General features: G+C 40.8%; 2 protein-coding genes across 2 annotated transcripts in view; both read left to right on the top strand.

The window, feature by feature from the left end:
• The window catches only part of LOC130073052 (gastrula zinc finger protein XlCGF57.1-like), a 175,251-nt gene that overhangs the window by 29,524 nt on the left and 127,037 nt on the right, over window positions 1-18,690 (top strand). The gene's annotated exons all lie outside the window — the stretch shown is intronic.
• On the top strand, window positions 7,736-8,638 carry LOC130073092 (oocyte zinc finger protein XlCOF15-like). Its single transcript, XM_056238526.1, has one exon. It carries the CDS (start codon window positions 7,738-7,740, stop codon window positions 8,383-8,385), a length of 648 nt encoding a protein of 215 aa, XP_056094501.1. The 5' UTR covers window positions 7,736-7,737; the 3' UTR covers window positions 8,386-8,638.

Raw genomic sequence — 18,690 nt, 5'->3', positions numbered from 1 at the left:
AAGAAATGCATGATGAAAGAAATGCACTAAAATATCACAGCCCTAGTTTCTTGCTGTTGGGTTAATGTCATTGCAATGTCTCTGCTCTCTGCAAAGATTTATTGCAAATTTATTGTCCTTTTCAGGCACCTTGTAGAACTGCCAGACCAGTGAATGTAGTCAAGTAATTTTAGCTGCGCATAGAAAAATTGCTTTGCGAGTTTTGCGTCATCAGATCGGCTTTTCTGAACAGCCTTTATAGAAACCACCGATCAAACTAAATAAAGCTTTTATGATCAATCGGAGCACCCTTACTCTTCGATATACTTAAAAGTATTGGATTATCTGATCATGTAGTTCTGTGGTTTACTGCTTATTTAAAGGGAAGAATGTGTTCAGGTGGAAATTGTTCAGTCAGATTTAATCAAGGATGCTAAGGGAGTCCCCCAAGGATCTGTGCTGGGGCCATTATTAATTACTTTCTTACATTCTACTTCAATCTGCCTTTGACAATTCAAGAAAGGTTTTACGCTTTGAAGCTGGTTTTAAATGTTGAAAAAACAGTGTTATTTTCGCATTTTAAAAATTCTAAAACTTTATCAGATAACTTCATCACTCTTCTGACTTCTCAGGGGAATTTGATTGCATCAGTGTCAGAGTACAAATACTTTACTAAATATTAGAGACGAGGTTCACAGCCTGCTCGCAAAAGGAGTGATCGAGAAAGTCCCTCCGAGCGAGCTGGAGAGCGGGATTTACAGCCACTATTTTGTGGTACCCAAGAATGATGGGCCACCCTGTCCAATCCTAGACCCATCAACCGAGCACTTCACAAGCGTGTGTTCAGGATGACGACCCTGAAGCAGATCCTGGCACAAATCCGTCCTGGGGACTGGTTTGCATCTGTGGATCTGAAGGATGCATACTTCCATATTCATTTAGCGACCCGCCGCACACTCTCAGAAAAAAAAGGTACAAAAGTTGTCATTTGGGCTGTACCCTTTTAAAAGGTACACATTTGTACCTAAAGTGTGCAAATTAGTACCTCAAAGGTATATTAGTGCCAAAAGTGCACATTTTATGCACGATTTGAAACCTCAGACTTTCTCCTGGAGCGTGATACCATTAGACAACAGCTACAGTATGGTACTCCTCCAACTATTACAGCAGATGAGGTACGTAGAGTTTTTAATCAAATTGATTCCAAAAAAGCACCAGGCCCTGATCAAATAAGTGGAAGGGTTCTGCAGAAGTGTAGTGAACAACTTAGCCTCATTTTCTGCCAGCTTTTTCAAGAGTCATTAGATACACACTACATTCCTAAAAGCTGGAAGTCCTCGCTCATTGTACCAGTATCTAAGGTAGCAAGACCAGCTGATTTAAATGATTTTCATCCAGTCGCCCTAACATCAATCGTGATGAAGAGCCTAGAAAAAATTGTTCTGAGACATATTCTAAATTATGTGCAACGTAATATCAACCCTTTACAGTTTGCCTATAGAAACAAGCGGAGCACAGATGATGCACTTCTGTATATGCTCCATAATATCTATTCCCTTCTGGATAAGCCCAAACGATATGCCCGGGTTCTCTTTATAGTTTTTTCCTCTACCTTTAACACCATCAGGCCAAATGTAGGTGTAGGTCCAGCTGTCTTCTAAATATAAAGAAAACAAAGGAAATAATAATAGATTACAGAACTGGGAGCCAGCCCCACCAGTGTTTGGTTATAAATGGAGAGGATGTTGTGATTGTAGCCGAGTACAAGTACTTAGGCACAATAATAGATAATAACTTGCAATGGAACAGTAATACCGACACCATCTATAAAAAGGGGCTGCAGAGGCTGTACTTTATGCGGAGACTAAGACAATTTATAGTGTATAGAGATATGATGTTACTTTTTTATCACTCATCTGTGGAGCGCATGCTACTTTTTTGTTGTGTTGCATGGCATTTCTCTTTGTCAGTGACCAACAAAAACAAATTGAGCAAGATAGTTAACTTGGCCAGCAAGGTTGTGGGGCAAAAACTAGACAGTATGGCTATTACCTATGAAAGAAGGGTGTTGAAGAAAGGTCAAGCTATTAATAAAGATATGTCACATCCCTTACACCGGGCATATGAGGTGTTGCCATCAGGGAGAAGGTTTAGGCTACCTTATTTCCAAACAAATCGAGCCAGTAAGTCATTCATTCCAACTAGTATCACATTGATGAATAAGAAGTTACCTGCAGGACAGCACTTTAAATAGCACCATGCACTTTCTTTCCAGCTGGATTGTCACAGTATGCACAACTACACTTTATTATTCTAGTTCTGTGTAGTGGGTTTTGACTCTTTTGTCCTGATGCTGTGTATGTGTAGGGGTGTGGTAGGGTGGGGGTGGTTGGGGTGAGGGAAATTCTGTATATATATTTTTTTTTTGTATTCTGTCATGTCAATTTGTCTTATTGTCTTTTGTATAAATGTATCAGACGTACTGTAGGGGCAGAACAATTTTCCAAAAGGATACATAAATCTAATATTAGTACCTAAATGGTACATCTTAGAACCTTTTTAAAGGGTACCATCTCAGTGACAGCTTTTGTACTTTTATATATACATTATACACTCACCTAAAGGATTATTAGGAACACCTGTTCGATTTCTCATTAATGCAATTATCTAATCAACCAATCACATGGCAGTTGCTTCAATGCATTTAGGGGTGTGGTCCTGGTCAAGACAATCTCCTGAACTCCAAACTGAATGTCAGAATGGGAAAGAAAGGTGATTTAAGCAATTTTGAGCGTGGCATGGTTGTTGGTGCCAGACGGGCCGGTCTGAGTATTTCACAATCTGCTCAGTTACTGGGATTTTCACGCACAAACATGTCTAGGGTTTACAAAGAATGGTGTGAAAAGGGAAAAACATCCAGTATGCGGCAGTCCTGTGGGTGAAAATGCCTTGTTGATGCTAGAGGTCAGAGGAGAATGGGCCGACTGATTCAAGCTGATAGAAGAGCAACTTTGACTGAAATAACCACTCGTTACAACCGAGGTATGCAGCAAAGCATTTGTGAAGCCACAACACACACAACCTTGAGGCGGATGGGCTACAACAGCAGAAGACCCCACCGGGTACCACTCATCTCCACTACAAATAGGACAAAGAGGCTACAATTTGCAAGAGCTCACCAAAATTGGACAGTTGAAGACTGGAAAAATGTTGCCTGGTCTGATGAGTCTCGATTTCTGTTGAGACATTCAGATGGTAGAGTCAGAATTTGGCGTAAACAGAATGAGAACATGGATCCATCATGTCTTGTTACCACTGTGCAGGCTGGTGGTGGTGGTGTAATGGTGTGGGGGATGTTTTATTGGCACACTTTAGGCCCCTTAGTGCCAATTGGGCATCGTTTAAATGCCACGGCCTACCTGAGCATTGTTTCTGACCATGTCCATCCCTTTATGGCCACCATGTACCCATCCTCTGATGGCTACTTCCAGCAGGATAATGCACCATGTCACAAAGCTCGAATCATTTCAAATTGGATTCTTGAACATGACAATGAGTTCACTGTAATAAAATGGCCCCCACAGTCACCAGATTTCAACCCAATAGAGCATCTTTGGGATGTGGTGGAACGGGAGCTTCGTGCCCTGGATGTGCATCCCACAAATCTCCATCAACTGCAAGATGCTATCCTATCAATATGGGCCAACATTTCTAAAGAATGCTTTCAGCACCTTGTTGAATCAATGCCACGTAGAATTAAGGCAGTTCTGAAGGCGAAAGGGGGTCAAACACAGTATTAGTATGGTGTTCCTAATAATCCTTTAGGTGAGTGTATATACCTCATACCAGTATTCAGTGCTCCTGTTCGGACTGGCCTTAAGACCAGCGCTCATTCTCAAAGTGTGTAGATGCGGTGCTTTCTCCTCAGTGAAAGCGGTATGCGCATTCTTAATTATCTGATGGATTGGCTAATTTTAGCCCATTCACTGGAGTATGCAGAAAAACATGTCCCACCTTGGCATCTTTCGCCGTTAAAGGATAAGTTCACTTTAAAAAAAAACTTTTGCTGATAATTTACTCACCCCCATGTCATCCAAGATGTCCATGTCTTTCTTTCTTCAGTCGAAAAGAAATGAAGGTTTTTGATGAAAACATTCCAGGATTTTTCTCCATATAATGGACTTTAAATGGGCACCAAACGGTTCAAGGTCCAAATGACCGTTTCAGTGCAGCTTCAAAGGGCTTTAAACGATACCAGATGATGAATAAGGGTCTTATCTAGCGAAACAAACTGTCATTTCAAAAATAAATTAAAAAAGTAAAAGTTTTATAGGCACAAATGCTCGCCTTGCTCTGTTCTGTGATGCACGTTCGTGACTCTCCTGTTCAAACTCGTCTGGTATCGTTTAAAGCCCTTTGAAGCTGCACTGAAACTGTCATTTGGACCGTTGGTACCCAATGAAGTCCATTATATGGAGAAAAATCCTAGAATGTTTTCATCAAAAACCTTAATTTCTTTTCGACTGAAGAAAGAAAGACATGGACATCTTGGATGACATGGGGGTAAGTTAATTATCAGCAAAGGTTTTTTAAAAAGTGAACTATTCCTTTCAGGAGCTCTGTCTCAAATCTGCTTTGCTTCTTGCCCTTGTTTCAGCTAAGTGCATTGGAGACTTACATGCGTTCTTGGTGAAAAATCTCGAGGGAACCAGTGGGTGGGTTTTAGACCTCATATTCAGTTAACAAAGAAATGTTCAAGATTCAGTTTTGTTCTAACATTCTTTTTTCCTGTAAATTATTATGCAACAATCTGACACAGAACTGGAGTTTTTAAGTTAAATGCCTGTATCTCTGAATTGCAAACGATTCCGTTGTCTCTAATTTGCTTTTTATTGATGTCTGATTACAGCAATAAACCCTCAGCAATATTCTTTCAGCTTCTCTCTGAACTGAATTGAAGGATTGATAGTTTAACAGTGCTGGAAATATAGAGCTAATTTCTGATAATAACTCAATTTGTGAAGATTAAGATTTGTGTTTTCATTTTATTTAATGAACAAATGCATGTAAAAAAAATTGTATGCATGTAAATCATATTTAATGTAAGAGCAAAATAAAAATCAGCCAGAGGAGTTTAATTGTTTCTAAACAGTTGTTTGATCAAATCTCTTAAAGGGATAGTTCACCCCAAAATGAAAATTCTGTCAGTAATTACTCTCTCATGTTGTTCCAACCTCGTAAGACTTTAGTTCATCTTGTGTCTCTGTTGGCCTCGAGTGAGTTCACGTAGTGTAACTGCGCAGCGCTTCTGTGTTGTACGTCACATGTAGGCTCACTATTGGCCGACGCTGGTCGTGTGTGTGATGCGTGTGACGTACAACCCAGAAGAGTTGCGCTGTTACACTACGTGAACTATCTCGAGGCCAACAGAGAAGGAAATTAGTAGTTGAATAAAGTCGTTATTTTTGTTTGTTTTTTACGCACAAAAAGTATTCTCGTCACTTGATAAACTTAAGATTGAGCCACTGTAGTCACTTAACGATGTCTTTTACTTTTCTGGGCCGGCAAGTTTCAATCCCTTAGAAGCCTATGGAGGAGTGATCCAGCTCTCAGATTTAATCAAAAATATCTTCATTTCTGACAGAATTTTCATTTTGGGGTGAACTATCCCTTTAAACTGTGAATAATCTCGAGTGATTGTACAGTGGGGGAAATAAGTATTTGACCCCTTGCTGATTTTGCAGGTTTGCCCACTTACAAAGAATGCAACGATGTATAATTTTAATCATATGTACATTCTAACAGTGAAAGACAGAATCCCAAAGAAAATTCCAGAAAATCACATCATATGAATTTATTTAAATTGATAACCATCTGATGAGGAAAAACAAGTATTTGACCCCCTGGACAAACACCATGTTAATATTTTGTAGAAAAGCCCTTGTTGGCCAACACAGATGTCAAACGCTTTTTATAGTTGGTGACAAGGTTTGTGCACATTTCGGCAGGGATGTTGGCCCACTCCTCCCTGCAGACAGCCTCCAAATCTTTCAGGTTCCGAGGTTGTCACCTGGCAACTCGAATTTTAAGCTCCCTCCAAAGATTTTCAATTGGATTCAGGTCTGGAGACTGGCTAGGCCACTCCAGAACCTTGATGTGCTTCTTCTTCAGCCACTCTTTTGTTGCTTTGGCGGTGTGCTTAGGGTCGTTGTCATGCTGAAACACCCATCCTCGACCCATCTTCAGCTCTCTCACTGAGGGAAGGAGATGTTGGTCCAGAATTCCACGATACATGGCCCCGTCCATCCTCCCCTCAATACGATGGAGTTGTCCCGTCCCCTTGGCTGAAAAGCACCCCCAAAGCATGATGTTGCCACCACCATGCTTGACGGTGGGGATGGTGTTCTTTGGGTTGTACTCGGTGTTCTTTGCCCTCCAAACACGACGAGTTGAGTTGAGGCCAAAAAGTTCTATTTTGGTCTCATCTGACCACATCACCTTCTTCCAGGCCTCTTCTGAGTCGTCCAGGTGGTGAATGGCGAACTTCATGCGGGCCTGTACATGTTTCTTCTTGAGCAGGGGGACCTTGCGTGCGCTGCAGGATTTCAATCCATGACGGCGTAGTGTGTTACCAACCGTTTCTTTTGTAACTGTGGTCCCAGCTGCCTTCAGTTGATTCATCAGTTCCCCTCTTGTGGTTTTGGGATGATTCCTCACCGTTCGCATGATCAGGGACACCCCACGAGGCGAGATCTTGTGTGGAGCCCCAGACCGAGGGAGGTTGGCGGTGGTGTGGTGCTTCTTCCATTTCCTGATAACTGCACCGACAGTTGATCTTTTCTCTCCAAGTTGCTTTCCGATTCTCTTGTAGCTCATCCCAGCCTTATGCAGATCAACAATCTTGTCCCTGATGTCCGTAGAAAGCTCTTTGGTCTTGCCCATGGTGGTGATGTTGGATGCTGGTTGTTGGGGTGTTGACAGGTGTCTTTTATACAGGTAACGAGGTGAGGCAGGTGTATTTGATGTAGATAATTGGTTGGGATTGGGGCTGTGTCTTAAAGAAAGACTAACTGGCTTGTAGGAGCCAGAATACTTGCTGTTTGGTAGGGGGTCATATACTTGTTTTTCCTCATCAGATGGTTATCAATTTTTATAAATTCATATGATGTGATTTTCTGGAATTTTCTTTGGGATTCTGTCTTCCACTGTTAGAATGTACATATGATTAAAATTATAGATCGTTGCATTCTTTGTAAGTGGGCAAACCTGCAAAATCAGCAAGGGGTCAAATACTTATTTCCCCCACTGTAAGTGTGATGATCATCTGCTAAATGAGCAACAACGACCACAATTCACTCCTTCAGTCAGTGAAGCTCCCACAGCCGTTCATGAGAGTTTAAATGCTGGGGAATATTCCCATCTTCCCACAGGAGAAGAAGAAGCAAGCAGGAGGAATTACTCCAGGAGAAACTACGGACATACTATTGTAAAGATGGAGATTAAGGAAGAACCCTGCAGAATAAAAGATGAAGATACAGAGGAACAAATAGGTTGGTGTTTTCCTTCATTCTCTTTAATGACTGATGAGGAACATTAAGATGAAAAATTGACATATAAATAACATCTAAAACTAGATACTAATAGACTCAGTAGTAAACTGGATTTTTGCTAAATTTAAATCTTGAACAATGTTTATTTTTGTTTCTCATTTCTCCTTTAATTGAATTATGGGAATTTAATTTGTTTATTTTAGACCTGATGGAAGTGAATGAAGACAAACAGCATCAGTTTCAGAAACCTCATTATTTCACAAATGAAGATGGAAATGCAGTCGTTTCAAAGACTGAAGAGAATTTCAGACAGAAACAAGCTGGAAAATCTGGAGTCAAAGGATCTTTAACCTGTTCTGAGTGTGGAATGAGTTTTGTATATAAATCAAAGCTGAACAAACACATGATGATTCACACTGGAGAAAAGCCTTTTACCTGCACTCAGTGTGGAATGAGTTTCAGTTACAAAAGCTATCTCAATGATCATCTGCGCCGTCACTCTGGATTGAGATCATTCAGCTGTGATCAGTGTGATAAAACATATGTTTATGAATCGGGCTTAAGAGCACACATTAAAGTTCATACTGGTCTGAAGCCTCACTTTTGTTCTGTATGTGGGAAGAGTTTTTCACATCTTGGATCTTTAAAACGACATGAGAGTATTCATACTGGTGTGAGACCTTATGTGTGCTCTGACTGTGGGAAGACCTTCACTTCATCCAACAACTTAAAATCACACCAGAGAGTTCACACTGGAGAGAAACCGCACCAGTGCTCTTCATGTGGGAAGAGTTTCAGCCATTCATTTACTCTACAGAAACATAAGAAAAAGCATTGCCCGAAGGTGTCTAAGTGAGCAAAGTTCACTTCCATAACTTGAAAATAAGAAAAAGATGGAATTACATTTAATACAGTAATTTGTTCTAAAATTAGTATTGAAGTTTGATTGTTTGATAAGGGGAACCGGTTAAAATGGTTGTGAACTGCATTGTAAGTGTTGCATGTGTTGTTCTTCCGACACCCGTATTGATCCTCTGTTGTGTTGCACATGCGCAGTAAACACTGAGTGTTACTGTATACAAGATGAACTGAACAGTAAAGCAACAATGTGAAAATACTCGTGTCAGTGTCATCGCTCAAGCAGTGCATGGTCATCTCATACAGATGGAACAAGAATAATAGTTCAGAAAACTTTCATTTTTCATTATGTTCATTGAACATATGAGGCATTTGTGAAACAATGGCAACAATAGTCTATCAAATATCATTCATATCACAAACAACTTGTTTTTAGTCTTGCTGTTTAGAGGTGATGCATTGAGAACATATTGAAGACTTTATTGGATTGAATCACTCTCTGCACATTGTGAACGTGAGAATTAAAAATGAATAAAACTTGTGATTTATTTAGATTTAATTAATAGATTTAATTTATTTTTCATTAAATCAAGGGGTTTAACACTGTATTCAGTATTGTTAATGAACCAGTAGTAGTAACACTAATTCTTTTGGGGTCGAAAAATGGCACCAATTGTTTTTCTATGTATATTTAAAGAGGCGATTCCTCTCATATATGGACTATACATATCAACCAAGATAACAAGAGATTGTCGTGGTTGTTTTATATCTGGGAGTTTAACAGAGTTTAATATGGTGTCCGCCAGTAGAGGCGCTCGAGCAACCGAAGCAATGACACACACCCGAGTCTAGGAGAAGAAGAGAAGTGAGCGAGGGAAGGGAACATAAACATGAGAAGTGAAACACAGCCGTTCATTCTGCTCTAAATCTGCTGTTTTACAGACTGTGAGTACATACATTTTATCATTTAATAGGATAAATCTACATGACTATTAAAGATTCGGTTCATTTTAGTGAATTTAACCAGCCGGATCCAAATCAGATCTTTAATCCGAAATTGAGACTACTTTCATTATGTTTGACTAGAAGTGAATCCTTACGAAAATGAACCATGGGTTTACTACAAATAAATCCAAAAAATTATGGTTACTACTGTTAAACCCATTATCATAGTTTAACCGTTATATTTGCAGTTAAAACTGGTTATATAAACAGTAATCAATCTGCCAAAAGCCAGTGACTACATTTTAACTATATTTTCGGCAATGTTGTAAACATAACAAACCATAATAAGCGCATCGTTGGCTAGTTAACTGACAAAGTGTAAAGATTTTGAGTTGTGTTTTTGTAATAAATTAAACCTGGTGTAAAAACAAATTGTAGCACAACATTTTACATTATTTTTCTAACTGTGCTGCTAAAAATGTGCACTACTTTTTTTAGTGACACAAAAGTTTGCCTTCAACTCCATCCTTTTTAATCCAATAATTGGTTCAAAATAGCAGCGTAATCCTTACAGTAAAACCTCAAATTATGAAATTGTTTCTTTTATTTTTATTTTTTATTTGTTTTATTTAACAGACAAACATACAGACCAAAATAGTGCAGTAACGAACAATCTAATAATTCCAGAAGTGAAATAAAAGTGTGTAAATGTATAAGTGTGGGTGTGTGTATGTGTATGCATAAGCAAAGTAACCATTTATTATTTATTACCATCATCATTACCATCACCACCACCACTCCTCACTACCATCATACTGCCAACATTGTATTAGTCAATTTTTATTCTTATTTCTATCTTTTCTCCTATGTAACAATTACCATTGTCAGCACTCTCCATAGATAAATAAAATATACTATAATAAGATAATATAAGATAACCCTCCCCCCAAATCTCTTCAGTCCCTATTTTCTCCTATACTATTTTTGTATGTTATGTGTAGTGTCTAAGGTGCATTAAAAGAAGGGGTCTCAACTTGGGACAGAGATGCTGTCCTATGGAAACCACTTCTCGCTTGTCTTGCCTGCTTAAGTGTTTATGAGGTTTTTCAATGCATATATATTTATATATATATATATATATATATATATATATACACACACACACACACATACACTGTAAAAAATGATATGATCAATAAGTTATGACAACATGTTTTTACATTGCGATAACTCATTAAAATAAGTTATGCGATTTTCAACTTTTTTTATAAGATATACAAGATTCAACTCATTTTTTTCTCAAGTTAAGTCGGTTTAATGTAATTTAAGTTGGAATAACTTAATCCTTCAAGTTGATTATACTTAAAAATTTAAGGCAGCACATTTTTTTACAGTGTATAGTGTATTTCATAATATGAAAAACACATCACTGAGAGAAGATAAAATTGATACTTGTTTTACAGCTGCTATCTGTTAATGAAAAAAGGTCACTTAGGCTCTTACAGCCAAATGGTTATATTTTGACAAACACTTTTGTCTAAAAAAGTAATGAAAATGAACTTTTTTTGAGCAGATTTTGTGTACTTGTCAAATCGTGATTCATGAAACAGTTTAACTGAATTAATTCGCTGTGTTTATCAGACTAATTTTATTGGGAGAAATCTATATCAGGGGCCGAATGTATAAAGCCGCTCAGAGTAACATTTTAGTCAGTCAAAATTCTAAGAATGACATAATTCTACTCTTACGACACAGAATTAAGAATTAAACTTATTATTAAAAATAAATAAACAGATAAAATAAATATCGTTTTGCTTGGAAAAAGCTGGCCTAAACCGAAGTAGTGTTTTAATTCAATTAGATAATCGAATAGGATAATCTGTGTCGTGGGGGTGCAGGACAATAGCCTATAGGTGTTAATGTTCCGTCTTTAGGGTGTTAACCTGATGATACGATACAGAACAGGTCAAATTCCTTTCAGGATAAATCTCTCGATGTGTCTGGACAGGCCCTATTTTAATCCGGTGTGGATACTGGCATTCGCAATCACAGATTCTACTTTTTGGAAGTATGACCAACATAAGAATATTCACCGGAAAATGTCATCTGAACTAGTAAGAAACATCCACTTTTGTTCTGGACAACTAAGAGGAAAAAAGCTTTGCAGTAAATCGCGCTGATTAAATCTAACGATCGCTTATCATATCACATCAAACTGTGCAAATTATTGTTCTCTAATGGTTAATGTTTTTAACAACATCAGCATTGCGTGACTACATTTAATACCCTTCCGATGTTTATCCTTGTTTGCGCATGGGCCCAGTTGCAGTCTCTTTATTTCTCTAGCCACTCCGAGTCCAAAGTCTTTTGCATTTTACAGCGGGTGAATCTGCAGTTGTCACTGGTGATTGTCGTTTGAACCTTTAGTCTAATTATATCAAGTGCTGTGAGAAAAGGCTATAAATCTCCACCTCCAACATCCTCACACTCATAGCCTACTAGCCGAGACTCCTTCTTTATGTGTACAGATGTCTGTGTACTGATGAGACGTAATGACGCAAAGACATGCTCGAATTTCCCGCGGAAATCTGCCAGTACCACTGGAAGTAAAAACATTATTACAAGCTTACCGCTTTGATTTGAGCTAAGGCAAGCAGAGAGTTTTGAACACTGACTGGTTATGTACTTGCTCAAACATTTATTTTGGATAATTTTTAACCCAAAAAAGCTACGGACTGCTAGCCTGGGAAAACCCAGATAACTTCCGGCAAATTTAGATTTGCTCTGAAAGTTAGTCTGGCAAAGAGCTCATTCAAGCCCATTTCCAATCCGTCGAAATCTCGGCACCAATCAGAAACGTTGGGGCGGGCTTTACACGATGACGACAGCGCTGGGATTTTGAAGCAGATTTTGTAGCCTACATTACAAAGATGGATGCCGCCGTCGAACATCACTCGTTCGAATCAGCTATCGCGTCTGTTTTAAGCGATTTGAACGTTTCCTTTTTGTTAAAAACCGAGCAAAGAACAACACTCGGAGTGTTTCACAATGTTTCTCCGCCGCTCTGCACATGTCATCTCCTTCATCGCTCTGATTGGGTTTAGGTCTATCCGCGATGTCCGTTGGTGACGCCCCCTCTGGAAATGATTTGTCTATGACGCTTTGCCAGACCATAACTCAGTTACAACTGAGAATGGTCTGGTTTTAACCAGGCTAACTGACTGCAGCTTTAATTAAATTATAAATATTGTAGCTAATGTATTTAAAAAAAAAATCAATTTAAGTGTTCAATCCAGTTGTTTCAACTTTTAGAGTTTTAGAATGTTTGAGCAGTGTGTATGATTGTCAACAATCTGGCCTTATCTAATCATGAACTGTTGACGAAACGCATGCCAACTAAACGAATGAGATTGGGAAGCAGATACAGAGCGCTTTAATTCGCGATCAACCTCGTTTTATTGTAAGGTGAATTCAAAAAAGCATTCTTTTTCTTTGAAGCAACAAAGGCTAAATAATTTGTTACAGTTGATGCAATTGGTGTGGATGACACGCAGTGACATACAGTATTATCAGCTATATGATGTGTTTCTACCCTGAAACATTTAATATCGAGAGAGACCCGGCGCGCACAGTGAGGGAGACAAAAGAAACTTGCTAACTAGAGATCCATTGCGTCCGCGAGAGAGAGGCAAAGAAAAAACACCCGATCTTAATTTGTTGCTTTGTAGGTTAGCCTACTATTTTCATTTTGTACTGTTTTAATTGTACACCACAAACCTGCAATTTCTTTGTCAATAGAAATTTTAAATGTCGCAATAATGTATTTCTCATTTTGCATCGCATATGGAAACGCTAAACTCGACTTGTTTTAAATAACTTAACTGTCCCGACTCTTTATTTAAACCTTGAAGTGTGCGATGGGATTTTAAACTGAATTAATTTTAGTGTTTTTTTTACATTTTCATTGATTTTTATATTGAAAGCAATACTATTTAGTTAGTCTGTTATTTTTTGTAGCCAAAATCAGTCATTTTTCTGATTTTTTCAATGTATGGATCTGTTTTGAAATTTTTATTTTGTTGCTATGGCCGGGTATCGCTGTCAATCGTCTCGATTTTGTGAATAATTCACAAAACAATAATTTAGCTGTTACGAACTGCTCCGAGACTTGAAGGTAAAGATCCAAAAGCAGCTTTATTCAAGAATAGTCGTACAGGCAGGGTCAAGAATCAGCAAACAGGACAATGGAGAATACACAGAGAGAATCCAAGAAACAGGGAGAGGTCAGGGCAGGCAGCAATAATCAGAGTCCAAGAACAATCGAAAGTCAAAAACAGAAAAACAAACACGGGAAAACGCTCGGAAATGCAGACACACAGTACAACAAGACTTCGCGGTGAGTGAATGAATGATCATGGTATAAATAGACTGAGACTAGCAGGATGACAAGACACAGGTGAATACAATCAGCGACAATGAGGTGCAGGTGAATGTGATCAGTGATGATGAGTCCAGGCAGTGAGTATGGGAAATGTAGTTTGTGAGGAAGTGATCATAGTCTATTGTGGAGCGCCCTCTGGTGGCTCTCGAGGGCTCTCCAGCTGGTGATCGTTACATTAGCAGATTAAAGAGAAGCTTCATCTTCATTTTCTGGTGCGATCGGCTGATAATCTTCTTCAACAGCATCTTCGGGTTTTGTCGTCTGTGCAGCGCAACAGTGGCTCTACTGGAATGTAACACTTATTGTTGTAATGTGCCATTATTAATTAAACAAAACGCTTGACTTTAATTATCTGTTACCTATTTAAGCATCAAAAACGGTAAAACATAAACATATGTCTGTCTTTACTTTGAGCTTCTGTGGATTTGTTTAGATTTCAATATTCTCAGCAGATTTAGAGCCGATTCTTCAACCATGAAACCTTGAAATGACTGAGAATGACAGCAAATCTAGAGTCAAATCTGTGGAATAAATTGTAAATGTTCACTTTATATAGAAACATACTGATTTATCCAGATGATGAGACAGAATCTTGTTCAAAGGGCAAGTGAGAATTAAGGTAATACAATAATTCACCTTTATTTGTACCTGCGCGACTCCACCGAGCAAGGACACCTGTAAGGCACTTAAGTATCTTCTTCACCCTTTCCTTTCCTACCTTTATCTTATTTCCCTTAATCAACATGTGCTTTCAATACATTCCTGTTGTCTCTCGACCACGCTCTCTCACCACGCACAGAAGGCAACGCACTAATCTGCGCCATTTTCTCTCATCCTCACACTCACTTCTCACTCTTTCTATGGGTCTATGGAATTGTCAATCAGCGGTCAATAAAGCTGACTTCCTTCCAGCCTTTGCATCTCATTCTACTCTTAATATCTTGGGCTTGACTGAGACCGTCCTGGATCCGTCCAGAAGACTCCCCTCGCCAGTCGGGGAGGGGTGGGGGTACTGGTCTTCTCATTTCTAACAATTGGAAATACTCAACTCTCACTCTCTATGCAATAACAAGTCATTTGAATATCATGCTATTACACTTACAACTCCCATTAAGATCCATATTGTAGTCATATATCGCCCGCCAGGTCAACTGGGAAGCTTTGTAGAGGAGTTGGATGTGCTGCTGTCCTCTTTCCCTGAGGATGGCATCCCACTTGTAGTCTTTGGCGATTTCAACATTCATCTAGAGAAGCCGTATGCAACAGACTTAATCTCTCTCCTAGCCTCTTTCGATCTCAAACGGCTCATCACCACCACAGGTACTCACAAGTCAGGCAACCAACTGGACCTGGTTTACACACGCAACTGCATCACGGACAACATTTTGGTGAAACCTCTCCACGTTTCAGACCATTTCCTCATTACTTTCAATCTACAACTCACTACCCACACTCTACCAACTCCCCTACGATTTCCATTACACGAGAGTAGATGTTAAAACTTCATGCTGATTTGTACTCGGCTTTCGCCAAGATAAGCAACACTAAGACGTAGCTTTACAGTAAACTATGCTTCATCCATTTACGCTTCTTTCCATATGGTGGTGTGACTCCCCTTCTGTCCGGCGTTAACGGCTGCAGTGTACTTGGCGCGTCAGCACACACGACGGCTGCAACTACAGTGTGGTCTCCCTAGTGGACCAGCACGACAACCGTCTGGATTGAGCCGAGCAGGGGACATCTCTAGGGTCTTCAAGTGGGCACCTTCCGTCCTCAGTGTTTCGTCGACTAGCCCACGACACCTCAAGAGGGCTCGACAGTGACTCTGGCGTCCCAGAGTCACCCCCCTCCATCCCCCACTCAACTCAGCCCAGCTTACTGACCTCTACATCCCTCCTGCTGCTGAGACCTAACCACAATCTCACAATCTCTCCACAACCCAACCATACGCGCCAACCCGTTTGACTAAGGCTGTCGAGCCCCACTGGTGCGTTAATGCAGATCAAATCAAAAGACACATCTGACCTCAGTAGGTATCAATTTCTGCTCTCTGCCTTTTCTGTTGATGTTCACGCCGCAAAACCATTACATTTCCACAACAAGATCAACAGCGCCTCTAACACACGTTCACTGTTAAAGACATTCAACTCTCTCCTCTGTCCACCTCCACCACCACCCACCTCCTCGCTAACTGCTGATGAGTTTGCTAACTTCTTCACTAACAAAACTACAACTATCAGCAGTCAGTTCTCAGCTTCACACACACAGGAACCCAGACTAACCTCTCCCACAGCCAACAACCTTCTCTCCTCCTTCACTCCACTAACCGAGGAAGAAGTATCTAAACTTCTCTCCAGTCATCCAACCACCTGCCCTCTAGATCCTATCCCCTCACACCTTCTACAAGCCATCTCTCCCACACTTCTACCAGCTCTCACACACATTATCAACTCATCCCACCACACTGGCATTTTCCCTACAGCATTTAAGAAGGCTCGGGTAATTCAACTGCTTAAAAAAACAATGTTAAACACGTCGCTTTTAGAGAATTACAGACCTGTCTCTCTCCTTCCATTCATTGCGAAAACACTTGAACGAGTTGCTTTCAACCAAGTATCATCTTTCCTGTCTCTGAACAACCAGCTGGATGTCAACCAATCTGGCTTCAAGAAAGGGCATTCAACCGAGACTGCATTGCTGTCGGTCACAGAAGTCCTGCGGATCGCAAAAGCTGCTTCCAAATCATCAGTTCTCATTCTCCTGCTTTCGAAACTGTGAACAATCAGATCCTTCTATCCACCCTCTCATCACTGGAACGTCCCTCCACTGGTTTGAGTCCTATTTCACAGGTAGGTCCTTCAGGGTCACATGGAGAGGCGAGGTATCCAAAGCACATCAACTGACCACAGGGGTTCCCCAGGGTTCAGTTCTTGGACCGCTCCTCTTCTCCATTTACACCACATCACTGGGACCCATCATACAGGCACATGGTTTCTCTTACCATTGCTATGCTGATGACACCCAGCTCTACCTCTCATTTCAACCAGATGATCCCACAGTAGCTGCACAGATCTCAAGCTGTCTGGCGGACATCTCGGCATGGATGAAGGAACATCACCTGCAGCTCAACCTGGCAAAGACTGAGCTTCTCGTCCTCCCTGCCAATCCGTCTCTACAGCACGACTTCACTATCCAGCTAGATTCTTCCTCAATCACCCCATCAAGCTCGGTCAGAAATCTTGGAGTAATCTTTGATGATCAGCTGACCTTCACAGACCACATTACAAAGACAGCTTGATCATGCAGGTTTGCACTACACAACATCAGGAAGATCAGGCCTTTCCTAACTAAGCGTGCAACACAACTTCTCGTCCAGGCCCTGGTCATTTCTAGGCTTGATTACTGCAATCCTCTTCTGGCTGGACTTCCATCATGTGCAACTAAACCTCTACAAATGATCCAGAATACTGCAGCTCATCTTGTCTTCAAGGAGCCCAAAAGGGTTCAAGTTCAAGGCGTTGACGCTTGCTTACAGATCTACCACAGGCTCAGCTCCCTCCTACTTTCACTCACTACTACAAGTCTACATCCCTACCAGAAGCCTGCGATCGGTCAATGAGTGACGGCTCGTGGTACCATCACTGAGAGCCACAAAATCATTCTCCAGAACATTCTCATTCACGGATCCATGCTGGTGGAATGAATCACTAAAGAATGTAGCTTACATTTTTAGCAGCACAGTTAGAAAAATAATGTAAAATGTTGTGCTACAATTTGTGTTTACACCAGGTTTCATTTATTAATTACAAAACACAACTCAAAATCTTTACACTTTGTCAGTTAACTAGTCAATGATGCGCTTATGGTTTGTTATATTTACAACATTGCGAATAAAAAGCCGAAATTAAAAATACAATCCATGGAACATGGGGGACAAAGTCAAAATGAGGAACTTTACAAAAGAATATACAGTTTACAGATCAAGACCCAGACAGCAACATAATGTCGGCCCAGATGTGGTACAGGTGGAGTCAACATGGCCCAGATGTGGTACACCTGGAGTCCACACGGCCCAGATGTGGTACACCTGGAGCCCACACAGCCCAGATGTGGTACACCCGGAGCCCACGCGGCCCAGATGTGGTACACCAGGAGCTCACACGGCCCAGATGTGGTACACCCGGAGCCCACACGGCCCAGATGTGGTACACCCGGAGCCCACACGGCCCAGATGTGGTACACCCGGAGCCCACACGGCCCAGATGTGTTACAGGTGGAGTTCACACGGCCCAGATGTGAACCGGATCTGGGCCGACACCATTTTGCTGTCTGGGGAATCATAAGAAAACTACTATAACACACTCTCAATACAAAACGCCAACAGCATCTCTCTTCCACATCAGCATCCACGCCGTATTTGAAAGGATGCTTTTCTCTCGTCCACCAATCCTCTGGGAACACGTTCAATGAAGGCAGAGCTGCACCTGAGAGAGAGAGAGAAAGAGAGAGAGAGAGGGATAGAAAAGACGAGAGAGACGCACATACACACGCATACACATCCCCACACACAGGCTCAAGCCCCGACTTCCGGCGACACGCGCGACAGCGACCGTTGGTGACTAGATGGGGCGTGTCTGGCGACGCGACAAAGTTGAGAAATGTTTAACTTTATGCAAATGAAGAGCGATTTTCGCGAGCGACAACCAATAGGAGTGGAGCGCACGTGATCCTTCTCCTCAGCCCCTGGGCCTGCAGTGACGCTGTCTTTTGGATGTCATACTAGTCAACCAGTAGTGGGAACGCCCACTAGCGACCTCATCGCCAGCGACTGGCGACTTGCAGCGACAAAGTCGCGTGTAGTGTGAAAGGGGCTTCAGACTTAAAATGTGGGTTTACCTTATATTGATTACATGGCTA

Source organism: Rhinichthys klamathensis, unplaced genomic scaffold (assembly GCF_029890125.1).
Source record: "Rhinichthys klamathensis goyatoka isolate OS25496 unplaced genomic scaffold, OSU_Roscu_1.1 h1tg000523l_1, whole genome shotgun sequence".
Classification (NCBI taxonomy): domain Eukaryota; kingdom Metazoa; phylum Chordata; class Actinopteri; order Cypriniformes; family Leuciscidae; genus Rhinichthys; species Rhinichthys klamathensis.
The sequence above is the reverse complement of the archived record's forward strand: the minus strand, read 5'-3'. Positions and strand labels throughout refer to the sequence as shown.

Bases quoted from the DNA above. Each gene is read 5' to 3' on its own strand.
- LOC130073092 (XM_056238526.1), top strand. From the start codon at position 7,738: ATGGAAGTGAATGAAGACAAACAGCATCAGTTTCAGAAACCTCATTAT.